Raw genomic sequence first — 16,183 nt, forward strand, 5'->3', positions numbered from 1 at the left:
TTCACTCTTTATCAGCCCCCCACACCTCTTTCGGGCATGCTTCCCCCGCCAGTGCGGCGGAATTCGCTGTGTTTCTTCTGCGCATTCGCCGCCCGCTCACGACTCCAACCACCACGCCTCCTCCCGATAATTCAAGTCGCGCGCCGAAGCTCTCCTGCCAAACGACCAAAAAGTTCTAGCCACCATGTTCTTCGAATCCCCAATCCCTTTCGCTCAGATGGCACCAGGCCTGGCTCCCGCATTATCCAGGAAAAGTTGCTCAAAGTCGAGAAGGATTTAGCAACACCAGAGTACCTTGAGAGCCTTCACATCAGCAAAGATGACTTCGACCTCCAGTGGCGCGCCTTTAAAAAATCCATCGACGTCCAGATCAACCGGAGGATACCCGAACTGCAGGCGCTGGTGGGCGAGGCCAGGCGGGGCAAGGATACGCTTCAGACATGGCTGCGATACCGCTTCTACGAGCAGATATTTGGCGGAAACTCCACGGTAGCTGAGTTGGAAAACCAAAAGGAAGTAGCCGACTTGCGATATCCCGCCGAATGGTACCCAGCTACTCGAGAGATTCCACGCACCGTACACATGCACGTTGGCCCCACCAATTCGGGCAAGACCTACCATGCCCTCAAGCGCCTTGAAGAAGTAAAGTCTGGCATCTACCTCGGCCCGTTGCGCCTCCTCGCCCACGAAGTCTACACCCGTCTGGATGCAAAAGGAAAGGCATGTGCTCTGGTTACTGGCGAGGAACAGCGCATGCCGCAGGGCGAGCGCGCCTACATGTATAGTTGCACCGTCGAGATGGCTCCCCTCAACACGCAGTTTGATGTCGCCGTCATAGACGAAATACAGATGATCAGTCATCCGGAGCGAGGCTGGGCTTGGACCCAGGCTTTCCTTGGTCTGCAGGCCAGAGAGATTCATCTTTGTGGAGAAGCCCGCACAGTGCCATTGATGCGTGAGCTTTGCGCTCTTGTTGGCGACAAGATCCATGTCCATGAATACAACCGTCTGACCCCCCTCAAGGTCGAGCCAAAAAGCTTAGGGGGCAAGCTCAACAATCTTCAAAAGGGCGATTGCATTGTCGCTTTCACAGTTCTGGGTATACACGCTTTACGGCGAGAGATTGAACGGAAGACGGGAAAGAAATGTGCCATCGTCTACGGAAGCTTGCCACCAGAGACAAGAGCTCAACAAGCCCGGTTGTTCAATGACCCAGATAACGAGTACGACTATCTGGTAGCTAGCGATGCTATTGGCATGGGTCTCAATCTGTGAGTAGCGCCTGGCGCTAGTTTTATTTGACATAGACTGACTTTTGTAGTGCCATCAAGCGTGTCATCTTTGAATCCACTATGAAGACCGATGGAGTAAATTATCACAGTCTACAAATCTCGGATCTCAAACAGATTGCTGGTCGCGCAGGTCGCTACAAGACGGCTCACCAAGCAGTCAACGCAGATTCGAAACAAGTCTCGGTTGCTGACGGTGTCATCGATCCCGTTATAGGCTTAGACGACAAACAGTCCTATGTAGATGAAGTAAAGGCACCCGAGTCGAAAACAGTTGGATGGGTCACGACGCTTGAGAACGAAGATCACAAATACTTGAAATCAGGTATGGCGAAGGAGCCCGAAGAAATCAAAGCGGCCGGCTTGTTTCCTCCTTCTCAGGTTGTGGAACGATTCGCAAGCTACTTTCCGCCGGGCACGCCTTTTAGTTACATCATGTTACGCCTACACGACATCTCAAACATACACCCCCGCTTTTACCTCTGCACTCTCAAAGACCAGCTAGCAATTGCAGACGCCATCCATACAGTCAAGAACCTTAGCTTTCAAGAACGCATTACTATCTGTGCTGCACCGATCAACATGCGCTCTGCCCCAGAGCGAAACTTCTTGCGCAGACTCGCCGAGTGCATAGCCGAGGGCAAGTCGGGAAATCTGCTAGAGATTGAGTTTCTACCGCTCGATATCATGGATCAGCCGTCTTCTGGTGATCGGGAGTATTTATACAAGCTCGAGCAGTTGCACAAGATGATTGTGTGTTACTTGTGGCTTAGCTACCGCTTCCCCAATGTCTTCACCACTAGGACCCTTGCAAACTACACCAAGAAGCTAGTGGAAGACCAGATTGAGAACACGCTCTCCGAGTTTTCATTTACTGAACAAGTTAGATTGAAGCAGAAGAAATCAAGAGACCAGGCGAGAAAACAGATGGAATTGGAAGCTGACGATGCGGCCATCCAAGTCGAAGGTGATCAAAGTCACGCATCTGATGGGTTGACCAACGAGGCAAAGGAGATTCTAGGTAACCCCGCACTTGCTGGCTCAACGCCTTCGATAATTGGCGACGCGAACGAATATACAGACGATGAACCAGTCAGTGAGGTTGCATCGCTCACGGTAGAGCAAGAGAGAGGTGCTGGCAAGTTTTCGGGCGAGGCTGGCGAATTATTAAAGGGCTAGAACTTGCATTTGATGAAGCGAAACGAAGCCACGCAAGACCAAACTTGGACGGTGATGCTGTACGATGACACTTGTATATTATTTGATGACATATCCCTCGAGCCTTCTTGTGCATATACTGGATGGGAGTACTAAGGCTTTTGGTCATTTTCTGGCGTTATCAAGACGCATCATGGTGTTGATTATATATCACTACAAAATCAAATTTTCTTCTATTGTGCCTGCGCATTGGAATGATTTTTACAAGGTGATTATGCCTTTGAGCTGTCTTCGCATACCTCGTTGTTCGCGTCGGACAGCCTTGCCGCCCACCTGAGCAGCCTCGCTGCCTAATACCCGGACAGCCTTGTTGCTTGACCGGTCGTCAGCCACGAAACTCCCCCCCTCACTCAGGTTACAATATCATAACCTATCAAGCCTTGACACATATTCAGGCGGAATGCGTGTCTTGTCAAGCTACAATCTGAAGTTATGATATAAGATGCAGCTCTCAGGCAGTAAGGCCAGGTTGTCGCAATTTTCAATACCATTTCTGCACTATTGAAAACTGCACCCTGAATTCACCATGGCACCAAGCAAGGCTGGTAGTGGTACCATACTCGAACCTCAGTGGATGATTGAGGGAGGAGTAAATGTGTACTGGGAAAATATTCAATCATGGCGTCCGCCCAATATGTCGCGGGAACGCTATACTATTGGACTGTAAGAGTAAGCAGTTAGAGGGGTAGCCAGGCCCAGAGTTTGGGTGCATGGTGGGATCATGGTATACGTCATAATTAGGTTGCGGCTCGGGGCAGACTACTCGGAATACGAATAGCATACCCGTACTTCGGACCGAAGTCGATGCCAATCTGCACTACGCATACGTACACAATTGTAAGTAGATGCATACACGTGAGATCAAAATGGGGCTTGAAAAAGGCCATACATGGGTAGGAAACGCTCGAGCGGTTTGACGCAAGGGGTTAGCTTAGATCAGCCCTACCGACAAGATTGAGATTAGCAAATCTCCCGGCGCTTCCGCACAGGGACCATGACCGACAACCCTCTTCCAACAACATTCAACGCCACGCCCATGTCCACACCGTGACGCAGTCTTAACACAGCATACATAGCCTTCCCACCTTTGACACAACCGCAGAGGCTCGCTCTGCATCCAACCGCCATGATGATGGTGCCTGCTCATATCCTCGAGATTCCGCGGCCCAAGGTAGGTCGACAAACACAGCCTGCCCGAGAAATCTGGGCAGCACGCTACATCATCGAAGAAAGGCTAACCTATGCCCATAGACATTTCTTCAGAAAATGTCGCTGCGCACCGGAGCTGAAATCATTACCTTCCTCCAGGTCATCAACAAAGCATCGGGCGTCTACGGCCTCCTGGCGCTCCTCACCGGGGCCAAAATCGATGGCTGGCAACTGTCCATGTACCTGTACTCGACCTTTGCGCTGCTCGCCACAACATATCTCTACAAGCACATCCGGTTACAGACTCCCTTTGAGTCTGTCCTGCTTGCGCATCTGTATGCGCTCGACTCGGTCATCAACGCGCTCTACACAGCCTTCTTCGGCATCGCTTGGTTCTACGCGCTTGCCGCGCACCCGGACGAAAATGCCGGACTATCGCCTGGAATGAAGGACAACGCGGGCTTCACAAGCCCCAAGCACAATGTCTCAGAAGTCGACGTTATTGCCGAGCCAAACAAGGGCATGCAAGCCGGCCAACACGCCATCGCAGTCGGACAAGGCAGCGAGGGCGGTGCAGGTCTTGGCAATGCCGTCTTCCAGAGCGGCAGTATCATGAGCATCTCTCTAATCTCTGGTTTCTGGGCTCTGCGTGTCTACTTTGTCTTCATCATGCTGGCTTTTGCGCGCCAGTGCCTCCGTCAACACATGGCCGCCAACGCTTCGTCTGCTGCGTGGTACAACTCCAACGACATGCAAACATCTGCAAATGACCTTGCCGAGAACCCGTTTGCGGAAGACAAGGAAGAGGGCAAAGGCTGGAAAGGGCAGCTTGGTCGGGCTATGCTTAGCGGTGCACCCAAGTACTGGCTCGGTGCCGATGAGGGCGAGGACTGGATGCGTGGGGTTGGTGGCAGATTCAGGAAGCCTACACAACTCGACCAGCCTGTGGGCTTCAACGAGCGAGAGAGGAGACGTAGATCCGGGACTGGCCCGCCTGTGCCGCAGCTAAAGATGTTGAACCCCGAGTTGCCCAAGTAGACTTGTGTGACGAGGCAGACACGGCGGCTTGGTGGGTGCGGCAAAGGAGATGATTGACGAAGGAAGCGAAGCCGTAATGACCTGGCATCAGGGAAGCGCCTTGGGGGATCAAAGCGTATTTGTACTATACCTATTACCTATTAATGTTTTTGGCGTACATGGGACGTGGCAATGCACATGACAGCGACTTGTCGGGTTTTGCTACCTACACGTAGCGGTGCGTGTCGGCAAAGTCGGATCTGATGCTGAGCTCATCCCGCCTTGGACAGAAGCCGTCGTCTCGTTTCCGTATTTTTGTCTCCACGCCACAGCATCCTGGCCTGATTTAGCAGACCGGCAAACGCATGTAGTCAGGGCAATCGCGGCCGAGTCCCGTGGCGTTGCGTGGCCGAGGCAGGCCTTTGTCGACCACTCAGCATCTTGTCAAAGGCCGTCTAAGCCCCGCTTGGCTAGTCGATGCGCATCAGGTGAATGGCCGCCTGTCTCACCCTCACCGCCGGCGTGCATTTTGCTCCCTGACATCCACAGCCCCGGCGAACCGTTGGGCAAGCATGTGCCGGCCTTGGGTGATGCGTAGTGGGTTGCCGCACGCGTGTGCCACTGTCACACATCCGTCCAGAGACGGCCTGGATGACCTGTCATACATGGCCTGTTTGAGGTCTCGAGCCGCACTGATAAGGGGGCTCTCTGGCTGCACTTCAGTAGCTCTTGGATAGGGCTTGCTAACTGCGGGCTTTTTCTCCTGCCAATCTTACGTTTTTTTCTTGGAGATACTTTGGCTCAACGTTGACTCCTGACTAAACTCTGCAGCCGCCTCGAAAACTTTTTCCCAAACTTGTTATATTCCGACATTAATATTCCCGCTGTTTTCTTTCTCCTTCTGGACACTACCGTAAACAATCAAAAGAAAAAAAGAAAGAAGAGCGAATTTGGCAAGAGAAGGATTACAGTTTTCTAGAATGGGCTTCTTTCGGCGATCACTTAGCTTTGGCTCCTCGCGTTCGCGCCCACCAACCGACGACTCGGCATCCGATACCGCTAGCTCGAGGACGAGCATAGATTCTGCTTTTGACAATGAAATATCAGAATCGCTGGCCACAATCACCAAACTACCGCAAAAGGCACCGATTCTCACTCTTCCGGTCGAATTGATCCAGCAAGTCAGCACTTATCTCGACACTGGCTCTGCAGCATCTTTTTGCCTCTCCAGCCGCTTTGTTTATTACGCTCTCGGCACCAACGTACTATCAGCTCACGTCGAAGGAAGCAAAAACCGGTTCGAGAAGCGACGTATCATCGAGGCCGTTGTTGAACGAGCATTCCCCGGCCATTGGTTCTGCGGCTGGTGTGATAAATTTCACTTATGGAACGCAAACGACGGACCAAAGACTCCAGCCCGAGGAAGACGACGAGACTGCGCCGACTTTAACAGCTACCTCTACTCTGGCAGTGACTACGTTCTCCGCTATCACCACGTCCGGCTCGCTATCAACTCCTCCCTCTTCGGACCCGAACATGGTATCCCACTATCATCCTTCACTCACGAGCAGCGAGGCATGGCCAAGATTTCCAGGACCCCCGTACCTACCAAACTTCAAATATCAGCAAAGATATCCGGAGGCCGTTTCCTGCTACATTCCTCCTTTGCCATTATCCTCCCTTCCTTTGCAAAGCGCAACCGCAACTTCCTCAGCACCGTCTGGCCCCTCCTCCCGCACATTCTGTCAGGCCACCACGACAGCGAAAACGGGCACACAGGCCTCATGGCCGCCGTCGACAACGTCGTGCGCCGCGGCTGGAAGTATCAATTCACGCAAAACTGCAGCATGTGCGCTACCGACTGGGCCGTTAGCGCCCAAGAGTTTCCCCACGCGACAGGCGGTCAGATGCGCCTTGTAGTCCAGACCTGGCGCGATCTGGGCACCGCGCGGACGCCCTTTGAAACCAGCTGGCGCGCCCATGGCGTGTGTACTGCCGAGAACTGGAAGAACAACGGTGCGGCGGCTGCGACGTGCTTGCTAAGAACGGCGTCGTTGCAGGCTGGTGCTATTCGGCGGGCGTTTGAGAGCGAGGAGGCGAACGACGAGGCGGGTAGTAGTGGTAGTGGAAGTAGAGTTATGCAGAAGAGCGGTTCATCGGGGGCACGCATCTATCGCTCTTTTATGAGGAAGAATACGGTCGAGGAAGAGGAGCATGACGATGCGCGTGCTGTTCGGAGGTCGAGTGCCAGACCCAGGTACTGGAGGACTGCCGAAGAGAATGCAGAGGCCGCGCGTAGATATGACGAGGAGAGGAGGGATGCAGTGACGAGTGCGGCTGAGGATATGGCTAGAATGACTGCTCAACGTGCGAGGACGTTGGTCTAAATGGCGGGGTATTCTTTCTTTTTTTTTTATATCTGCGAACTCGCACCCGTTGATCTGCATGGGCGTTTTATTTTTATTTTTATTTTCTTCTTTTCTTTTAGATATTTCTCTCCCTCTTCTCCCTCGTCAAAGCGTTCTTAGCGAGTACACATACTAACATAGTTGGCCCGGCGTTTATAAGAGTAGATCGGCGCGAAAACATCAACGCCCAACATAGATAAGAGATGTTTCACACGAAATCACATTTTCTAGTTCACTAAACAAAAATGTCCCCCCTTTTTTTTGAATGCAAATTTCCATTTGTTCTACTTTGTAATGCACACATTTCTAGTAGTCCCACCCACTTTCCACCACTCAACAAAAAGTTATGTACAATTTCCGAGATTGTCGAAGCGAAAGTATCGAACAAGAAGAAGAAGAAGAAGGTCTACCTACACGTCTCCCATCAAGATCAAGAGGAGTGCAAAGTCCATCCATAACGGGGGGCGCGCTCTTCAGAGAAAGCGCTTTATGCGGGCTGAGCAAAAGTAGAGCCAATAGGGCCAAACTTGATGTTGGAGAAGACAACGGTAGCATCGGGAGAGTTCTTCTCGACATCCTCTGGCTTACCAGAGGTGGTAGGGCAGGTACCACGGGCAGCACCGGGCTTGGATGGGTCAGCGTCGGTGGGATAGGTAGAGTCGAGCCAGAGCATGTTGACGGCGTGGTCGTCCCAGAGGGACATGACGAGGACGTGGCCGCGAGCAAGCGACGCACCCATCTCGTTGAGGCCGCCGAGAGCGGCAAACGACGAGGTGTCGCCAAAGGCCTTCTTCTGTGCGGTACAGAAGCTCTCGGTGATGGAGTTGCCGGTGACGCCTGCAACGGCCGACTGCGAGTTCTTGTAGACCTTGCCGTTCTGCACGTAGAAACGCTTGATCTCGGAGAGGCTGGAGCCGGAGCCGAGGAACTGCGTGATGACCGTCATCTTCTTGGTGGTGTCGAGGGTGGCGCCGGGACCGTAGAAGTCCTTGACGCCCATGCGGTAGCTGTTGAAGTCGCATCCGTCCTTGTCGCACTGGCCGTCGTAGCGGTTGGAGCCGTCACCGCAGCTCGCGGCGTCGGAGCACTCCTGGAGACCTACGCCGCGGCAAGGGTGAGGCGTGTAGGCAGTCGAGATGGAGTTGGCCTCCCAAATGTCCATTTCAGGGCAGCAGGCACCGATCTTGCCGGCGCCACCGTTGGGGTCGGCATCAGAGGGGTTCCAGCCCTCGACGTTGGCCTTGCCGTTGATGAACTTGATGTCGTGAGGGCACTGGGAGTCGCAGTATCCAGTTCCGTACTTGGCACCAGCCTTGTTGTTGCCCTTGCCGATGCCACCGTCGGCGGCCATCTCGACAAAGTAGAGGGCACCGTTCAGACCGCAAGGAAGCTTGGAGACATCGACGTCAAAGGTGAACTCCTTGTTGATGAGGTTGAACATCTGGTACTTGGTGTCCGTCTCCATGAGGTAGGTACGCGAACCAATGTTGCTGGAGAAGGAGCCCTTGGTGACGAACTTGAGGGAGAGAGCGTTGTTGCTGGTAGTGATACCATAAGTGCCTGGATATGTTAGAACAAACTTCCCTCCTTTTTCCACTCAGTCGAGCAAACTTACCAGAGTAGTCAGCACCGTCGATAGCGCAGTTCTTGGTGCAAGAGTCACCATCGGGGCAGTACTGGGTGCTCCAGGAGTTGCCAGTGTAGCAGTTGGTGTATCCGCCAACATTGTGGGCCCATCGCCAGTTGGAGTCGAGCACAACGGAACCAGACTTGTTGGAGCAGTTGGTACCACCGGTACCCGTGCAGGTTTGCCAGGTCAGCTTGGGGTGGTTCTCAGCAGTGCTGGTGCCAACCTGCTGAGCGCGGGCGGCTCCGTAGAGCGAAAGAGAGGCGAAAGCAAGTGTCCTGTACATGTTGACTGGCTTGAGTAAAGAGTCTGCTGCTGGATATCGAACTTTTCTGCTTGTTGGGGACTCCCCCTTTTATATCAGAAAAAAATATCTCCTGCTCTTGAGTACTATCGGTGGTACTTTGGAAAAAGTACCTACGTGACCTCCTTGGGCGTTGCACGCTGCAGGAGATCTGCATACCAAGGCTCTCCTGCAGAGCGTTCTCACCAATACCACAAGTAAAGCGGGACGTCGGGAGTGTAGAACGTTGCTAGAAGTGCCAAACTAATGAAGAGTAGATGAAGCATCCTTGGCTGCTTCTTGCCCGTGGGGTATTCCGGGGTACTGTGGAGATCTCTACGCCACAGGAACCAGTGCCTTGCCTTAAGCAGATAGTGGATGGGTGGGGAATAATACGAAGCTTCAGAGCACTATGCACTATGACTAGCCAATATCATTGGCAATATAATGTCTTAGCCTTGGATGCTATTCGACAGCAAACAACTAGCCTCATATGTGTGGAGGCAAAGGTGTGGATCGGCGTCGGCACCTCCATCATTGTCTTCGCCCATATACATTGCCGCTGTGTCACGCGTTGTTCTATGGATAAAAACGGGGCATGTTTGTATATTGTCACAACTGCATGTGGTTTCTGAATGTCAATCACAGTGTAAGATCTCTCGTGTAGGAGATCTCTTCACCACTACTGTAGCGCCCGGTATCCGGTTTAGTGGTCTTGAAACCTGGTTAAGATATATTGCATGGCCAACAACATGTGAGCACATATGAGCATGTCTTCTAGAAAAGAGGTGGTCGGCCCGATTTGGGAGGTTAATCTACGGTACAGTACTGTCAAGGTCATGAGGCTTACCTGCTTATACGGGTATCGGTATTGACCAAAAGAGCAAGGTTTCTTCAGTGGCTCGCTTCGCTCGTAGCGGCGAAAGCATGGTACGATGGCAAAGAGTGGTGTTTGGACGCAACGAAGATTCTCTACAGGGAACGCAGAGCTAACTTGATAAACCTTGTCCAAGAAATCTATCAATACGCATGTATGCTCCGTGAATCTCCTGACATGCCCACAGTAAAGAACACCACCTGGCAGCGAAGCCAAGGTGGATACTGAGAGAACCAGGTCAAATGACCTTTGACTGTGGGTTTCAGGAACACGTTAGGAGGAGCGTGTAGCCAAGTTGAAAATGTTCCGGGATAAACGGGACGAGACTCCTCTAAAAAAAATTGGCTGTGCCCTGTTCAAAGCTTCGTACGAGTGGTCCGAGTCTTCACAAGAAGGCATCGACCCGAACCCTCGGTTAGTCTTCTGTGCTAGATAGATTGGTGTCCAGGGATGTTGGCTCGCCAAGACCGGGGGTTCGCTTCGAATTTGTCCGCTTCGTCGGCCTTTGACGTATGAACTGGCGAGGTACCGATCCAGAAACAGTTGATACGGTTAGTCCAGAGTTGAGCCCCTCAATATTTGCCGTGTTATACGACGAGGTTGCGGACAGTTGAAAGTTAAAATCTTACCCTGTGGACCCGGTGTTCAGTTCAGCCTAATCAATCAACAACGGGCCAATCTAAGTTCCAACCACTCAAGACCAACTGTATGCCTGCACTTTGACGATCAGCAGTGTACAGCAACGTGATTCCCGGCGGGCGGCAATTATTCCTGGGCCGGCGCGCAAGGTTTCTTATGTGCAAAACATTGCAGCCGGGTGCAAACCGCTGAGCCGCAATCATTAGTACACGACCAACGAATAGGTCGATGAGCTGTTTGATTAAATAATGCGCTCAAAAGTCTTCTGGTAGAGGTATCAAGCAGTCACCGATTGCATGCCGTATCTCTCAAAGATTATAGTATCTGATACAATATCAGCAGAATACCCTATCTGTTAGTTCCCTTGCCAGACACTGTCAGTCGGACAGTGGCGCACAAGTTCATCTGAGAAAAGATTGCAGCGCTTTTGCCAAAAAGGGTGAAATAGAATTTGAAATGAGCCCACATGTAGGAAGGTGGTAGGTACGAATAAGACTGCGAGATAAGACAGGTACTCAGGAAGGAGATCAGATTCTACTCGCCTAAAGGACAGGCCTGGTTTCTGCTCTTGCAATTTTGCGATGCTCTCGTGACAGGAACACCATCAGTGGCCCGCTTTGTGCCTATTTCTTGTAATGAATTCCTTCTGTCTTAATGCTCTCCGCATCCCCTTGGTACCTTTCGGGAGCGGAGACATGATCCTTTCCCTGTGTGGCAGGTCTCACTGCGCCCTTCTCGATAACTTGCTCAATTGTAGCGAAGCTGCCTCTACGATAGACGACTACAGTTGAGATCCTGTAGAAGGCCTATCATTGAGCTGTACTTGTGAGACGACAAGTCGTATTCCTGCTCAAAAAATGGTGGATTCTTCCGTTCTTCAATCACCACCACCAGCCTTGACCTCGAAAGCCCCGGCTTAACAACAGTATGGTTATCGAGGTCCGTTGGCTTCCAACTCAACAGGGTGTTGTGAGCTTGACAATTCAACAGGATGTCGTGCGCTTGACAGCTCGACCAGTTGTCCTTCTGTATCCTTTTCATGGTATTGCTGCAAATGCGAGTAACTATTGCTCTCTCCGTCCAATTCGACAACAGACTCGCCCATCTGTCTGGCTCTTCCGCTGTTTTTCCACAAGTAAATTGCTACCACCAGGAGTGCAATTCCAATGACCGGCCCAATAACGGCGCCTGCTATCCATGTCTTGTTTTGTCGTTCAGGTTCAGGTCCAGATCGAAGTTCAGATTCAGGATTAGGGGTAGCTTGCATCACATCCAGCCTACTGGTAGACACGTCGATTGATGGTGATGCTGATACTACTAGGGTCGGTGTTGGCACGACTTCTGTTGAGGTCACACTCAGAGGCGGGGGTGGTGCTGAGGATGTAAGGGTACTCAATGATGTTGTCGTCGCTGGCAATTCCTGGTAGATGGTATAAGCTTTCCAGTTCATACGGCAGCCGTAGTTAACCGCAGATGGGAGTCCAGCTGGAGAGGTCGCATAGATCGTGGCCTGAACGCATGACACTTCTCCGGTGCTGATATGTGTTAGTATGAGTGAACATATCGAAGGCCATGGTAGTGCTCACCAGGGCCACACGGAACCATCATCGAGATACAACTTGTTATCTGAACATTTTGTCGCTAATGCACAGCGACCACTGGTGTTGCAGTCACCTGCATAGGTCCCAGAGGTGATCCAAGCATCACCTGCCAACAGTGGCTCGACTGGAACAAGTTGAGTTATGCGCATCCAACGCGAAGACGCGAACGAGACGTACTAGAATCAAGACCGATGTAGTAACCAATGAATCGTGAGTTCCATTTCGAAGTTACTTGGCAGCTTGCGCAAATCACCAAGAAAGAAAGAATGGCTAGTGTATGTTGGACAGTGGACAGCATTATTGTGCGAGGGCGCGATGGGAGGCTCCGCGGCCTCAAAAGGAGAGCAATTGAGGCGGGCACCAAAACAACGCAGATGCCCGCCCAAACGCTTTCTTGTCTGCATTGTGCGGGCCTGACAATCCTATGGAAGGATCCCCAAGTTGGGGGCCAAAAGGCCCCATCTAGGCTAGGATGCCTGAATTTCCGTTCCCTTGGCCGTCTAGAAATTTGCAACGGGTTAGGTGGTAGCTGTATTGGAACAAGCTTGTTAGCCGTCAGCCCCCCTTCTAGTTTCAAAAAAGCTGTTAATATCCGAAGCTCAAAGATACAGATAAGCTAACACAAGTCATTGTGTTTTTGATACTACTGTGGCTGTTTCGGTATGACAAGCAGTGAAGCACCACAGAGTCTAGCCCAATGCTGGTGAACAGTCTGTATGGAGCGAAGAACAAATATCCTTTAGGAACTAAATGAACAGCGGCCCGCCACATAAAGAATTCGATTCAGTATTAGATCTCTTTCCTTGGCGTGACGTTATCTGTCTCCATATCGCATCTACATCCTAGGAAATCCATTGGTTTGCATTCCTCTTCAACAACATCACCTGACATAGCCATTCAGTGTGGCTGATAAAAACAAATATAATTGCTCACCCATGGGCGATAACAGGTACCCTCTGCAAAGTCTATAGAGCCCTTGGACCAGCCAGATCCATACTCACAAAAGAAAAGCCCCTCTCCATCCTCGCTGGCGTATGTACAGTTTGGTTCGTGCTACTGTAGAATCTCGCCTCTTTATCGGTGTGTTCCACACGTAGTTCATCCGCTAGTCGCCCATTGGCATTCGGTGCTCTCTATTCCTTCTTGATGGTATCCGGGTCTGAGAGGATACCCTCGGCTTCAAGTCTTCGTCGTGCCTCCTCTAGGGCCCAGGTTTGGATGCTATACTACTGTTAGCTGCTGCTCAGGTTTGTGCTATTTTCCTCCCGCTTCCGTTTCCCCTTGGTGCTTTCCATGGCTCATATGACTCGCCGTTCCCATTCATTTTGCCACAGCTCTGCGCTACCCGCCAACCCACAATCGTGAGATTAGACATACCTGGTATCAGGCTTGAAAGCATAAGCGACAACTCCAAACGCACATGCACCTCCGAAACCCCAGTACATGGCATTTTCCCACCCCTCCTTCTCATACGCTTCGCCGGGCTTAACACCGAACAGCCATCCTGATGGAGGGTCGTAACTAGGCCCATGACCGGACTGCTTTGCTTGTGATCGCGAGAAGGCACGGGTGGCGGTACGTGGGGTGGCGGAAAGGGTAGAGGCGATGGCGCGGGAGCCGCTGGTTGCGGCGCGGATCGAGTTCATGATTGTTTTTTCGATGTTATACAACCAGCTTGAAAGGGCGAGTCAATTGTGACAAAAGGTATCCCAGCGTGGGATGAGGTGGTCGTGAAGCTGAAGGGGCGTTGGCGGTGCGTCGTCAGGTATGAGGTTCGGCGTTGGTTGCGAGAGCTTGGCTTGGCAACGGAAAGCTAGCCCTACCCGAGACGTCAGACCGCCCGATGCATCTACACTACACATTACGCCGTCTTGACTCACACAACGGCTATCTACATGCAGTTAAAGTATATGCTTTCCAAGTTCCAAGAGCAGCTATTAATCTAAAGCTATGGACAAACATGAGTACGATGCACGAAGTGTTCCTCAAATGCAAGAGGATCATATCTCTGTATATGTATGTGAGATCTAGTAGGAGCTTATAATCCATCAACGCCAGTGCCATGCCCCCAAGAGAACGCCTCATAGATTAAATAACAGATCATGCGTGTACAGGGACATGACTCTCCTCGAAATCCTCCGTTTCGTCGTGTCGCTGCTGGAATGACATATTTGCCATACCTTGGGAAGCTTCATTGACCTGCTCTTCCGTCCTTTCATCTTCGCTCTTGGCTGCAATGCGATCCATCCTCTCTTTGCGTCTCATCTCAGCCTCTTCTAGCTCCGCAAGCTTTGCAGCCGTCTTTTCTGCTTCTTCCTTCTCACGCTTCTCGCGATCTGCTTTTTCGAGGGCTTCAAACTCGTCGTCAATCTTACCCTCATCAAGAGGCTGACCAGTCTCGCTGAGGATGTTGGTGATTTCTTCTGTAGTGGCCATCTGCTCATTGACAGCATCCACTACTCCTTGAACACCCTCGGCGCCGCCAACCTTTTCGTTCAAGCCCTTGAGTGCCGCTGCACCAGCACGCATAGCTTCCACTATCTCGACTTGGTCTGCGGCTTGCTGAAGGTCTGTGTATACTTGCTCAAGTTGGAGAGCAACGTCGGAGCGTTGAGCGAGGGCACTCTCTGCAAGCTTCTTGGAGCGGAGTGCTGCCTTGGCACGAACCATCTGCTTCAAGGCTACGGCCTCGCGAGCTGCAGCATCCGCAGCGGCGATTTTCTCCATTAATGGCGGGATCTGCGCATTGATCTTTGCTACCGTATCGCGAAGATTGGCGATAGCGGCATCCTCCTCTGTGATGGGTAGAGGTACATGCTCGTGTTCTGGCTTGAATTTGATCGTCTGCGCGTTGTATGATATTGCCTGCTTATCGCGAGCTAGAAAAGCCAGTATGATGTTCAGGTCGTTTGTCGTGAGCGACGCAGAGGGGTTGAGCACGGTCGAGAAGCGCTTGAGAAAGTCGGCCCTTGATAGTACGCGGTCGGCTGTCGATGTATAATCCTTCATTTTGCTGAGTATCTCATCCGCAGCGACCTCGACATTCTTCAGAATGACAAAGTTTCCAACCTCCATCTTGGCCGGTGCTTGCGGTTCGCCAAGTACCCCGACCTGCCGCAAGCTCCATTGTAACACCCTCCAGGGCGATGGAATCCACGACGTCTTGTATATGCTCTCCTTGGAACTGAGAAAATCTTTGAGAGGTATCATCTCCTTCTTCTGAACGGCCTCATGGAACACGGCGGGTAAGCATGTCGGCTTCCCATATTGTGGATGTTGGAGCGCTCGCGCAAGCTCGTCAGCTGCCCGGATGTTCAGAAGATCGTGTGTGGTGCCCTGTGTGGGAATGACACCCGCTCGCGCAGCATCAGTGAGCGCCTTGGTCCATGCTGCGATATTCGCATGGTAGCCTTCGGGGTTGATATCGAGTTGCTGGCGGAAGTCGGCATACAACGATGCGAGGCGATGCTGGCTGGGACAATCAGGCAATGCAGGGCGAGCGCCAGTCGAAGCTGGACTTACTTCTTGAAGGCTTCTTCGTGCTGCAGTATGAATTCAAGCAGCTCACTCATGTCGCGCTCTGCTTTGGGTGTCCACTGCGGTTTGGTGTGCTTGGGGCGAAAGAGGGTACGCTTCCGCTTGTGACGTCCAAGCGTGGGGTCGTTGCTAAAGATGGAGACGTGGGGGCCGGAGAGGTCGCCAGAGGCCTTGCGTTTAAGCATGTGCGCGTCGGGGGATCCACGGTACCTAGCAAAGTGCCTATCCAAGCTGACGACAAGATCCAATACGGTCTAGCGTAAGAGATGATTATTCGTGTGCTACATCGGTACACAAACTATACATGCTAGGCTGATGTGTACTGTAAGGAGTGCGGGGGCGCGTGCAGCCGCTCACCGATGCGACGCGTTGTTCCAAGGCTATGTGCCCCGCTAATCATGCCCGTCTACGGCAATCAACATGGCTGAAACAATTGGCCTTGGACCAGAGAAGAGCTTGTAATCGAGCCATGTCTTGGGGGTGTATGAAAAGAATTTCAGGGCCCAAGTACAGCTTGCTACGAGTTGTTGGCATCGCC

General features: G+C 52.0%; 8 protein-coding genes across 8 annotated transcripts; 3 read left to right on the forward strand and 5 right to left on the reverse strand.

The window, feature by feature from the left end:
• Positions 1–36: 36 nt before the first annotated feature.
• Positions 37–2,468, forward strand: COCCADRAFT_92966 (uncharacterized protein; the record flags this gene model as incomplete). Its single annotated transcript, XM_007712895.1, has 3 exons — positions 37–1,271; positions 1,322–2,265; positions 2,383–2,468. 3 exons carry the CDS (start codon positions 37–39, stop codon positions 2,466–2,468), a joined length of 2,265 nt encoding a protein of 754 aa, XP_007711085.1.
• Positions 2,469–3,633: 1,165 nt separating this feature from the next.
• On the forward strand, positions 3,634–4,694 carry COCCADRAFT_35766 (uncharacterized protein; the record flags this gene model as incomplete). The annotated part of the gene is made up of 2 exons (XM_007712896.1): positions 3,634–3,678; positions 3,759–4,694. 2 exons carry the CDS (start codon positions 3,634–3,636, stop codon positions 4,692–4,694), a joined length of 981 nt encoding a protein of 326 aa, XP_007711086.1.
• Positions 4,695–5,653: 959 nt separating this feature from the next.
• COCCADRAFT_35767 (uncharacterized protein) lies at positions 5,654–7,060 on the forward strand (the record flags this gene model as incomplete). The annotated part of the gene is made up of 1 exon (XM_007712897.1): positions 5,654–7,060. One exon carries the CDS (start codon positions 5,654–5,656, stop codon positions 7,058–7,060), a length of 1,407 nt encoding a protein of 468 aa, XP_007711087.1.
• Positions 7,061–7,568: 508 nt separating this feature from the next.
• COCCADRAFT_25289 (glycoside hydrolase family 7 protein) lies at positions 7,569–8,994 on the reverse strand (the record flags this gene model as incomplete). The annotated part of the gene is made up of 2 exons (XM_007712873.1): positions 7,569–8,641; positions 8,697–8,994. The coding sequence occupies 2 exons, from the start codon at positions 8,992–8,994 to the stop codon at positions 7,569–7,571; spliced, it is 1,371 nt and encodes a 456-aa protein (XP_007711063.1).
• A 430-nt stretch (positions 8,995–9,424) lies between these two features.
• On the reverse strand, positions 9,425–9,664 carry COCCADRAFT_93088 (uncharacterized protein; the record flags this gene model as incomplete). The annotated part of the gene is made up of 1 exon (XM_007712898.1): positions 9,425–9,664. A coding segment is annotated over one exon (240 nt), but the record flags the coding sequence as incomplete, so codon positions are not given.
• A 1,774-nt stretch (positions 9,665–11,438) lies between these two features.
• COCCADRAFT_25290 (uncharacterized protein) lies at positions 11,439–12,406 on the reverse strand (the record flags this gene model as incomplete). Its single annotated transcript, XM_007712874.1, has 3 exons — positions 11,439–12,042; positions 12,094–12,232; positions 12,286–12,406. 3 exons carry the CDS (start codon positions 12,404–12,406, stop codon positions 11,439–11,441), a joined length of 864 nt encoding a protein of 287 aa, XP_007711064.1.
• Positions 12,407–13,241: 835 nt separating this feature from the next.
• Positions 13,242–13,754, reverse strand: COCCADRAFT_4041 (uncharacterized protein; the record flags this gene model as incomplete). The annotated part of the gene is made up of 2 exons (XM_007712860.1): positions 13,242–13,329; positions 13,486–13,754. The coding sequence occupies 2 exons, from the start codon at positions 13,752–13,754 to the stop codon at positions 13,242–13,244; spliced, it is 357 nt and encodes a 118-aa protein (XP_007711050.1).
• Positions 13,755–14,208: 454 nt separating this feature from the next.
• Positions 14,209–15,830, reverse strand: COCCADRAFT_35770 (uncharacterized protein; the record flags this gene model as incomplete). Its single annotated transcript, XM_007712899.1, has 2 exons — positions 14,209–15,580; positions 15,631–15,830. The coding sequence occupies 2 exons, from the start codon at positions 15,828–15,830 to the stop codon at positions 14,209–14,211; spliced, it is 1,572 nt and encodes a 523-aa protein (XP_007711089.1).
• Positions 15,831–16,183: the final 353 nt, after the last annotated feature.

The sequence above is a fragment of the Bipolaris zeicola genome, assembly GCF_000523435.1.
Source record: "Bipolaris zeicola 26-R-13 unplaced genomic scaffold scaffold_51, whole genome shotgun sequence".
NCBI lineage: Eukaryota > Fungi > Ascomycota > Dothideomycetes > Pleosporales > Pleosporaceae > Bipolaris > Bipolaris zeicola.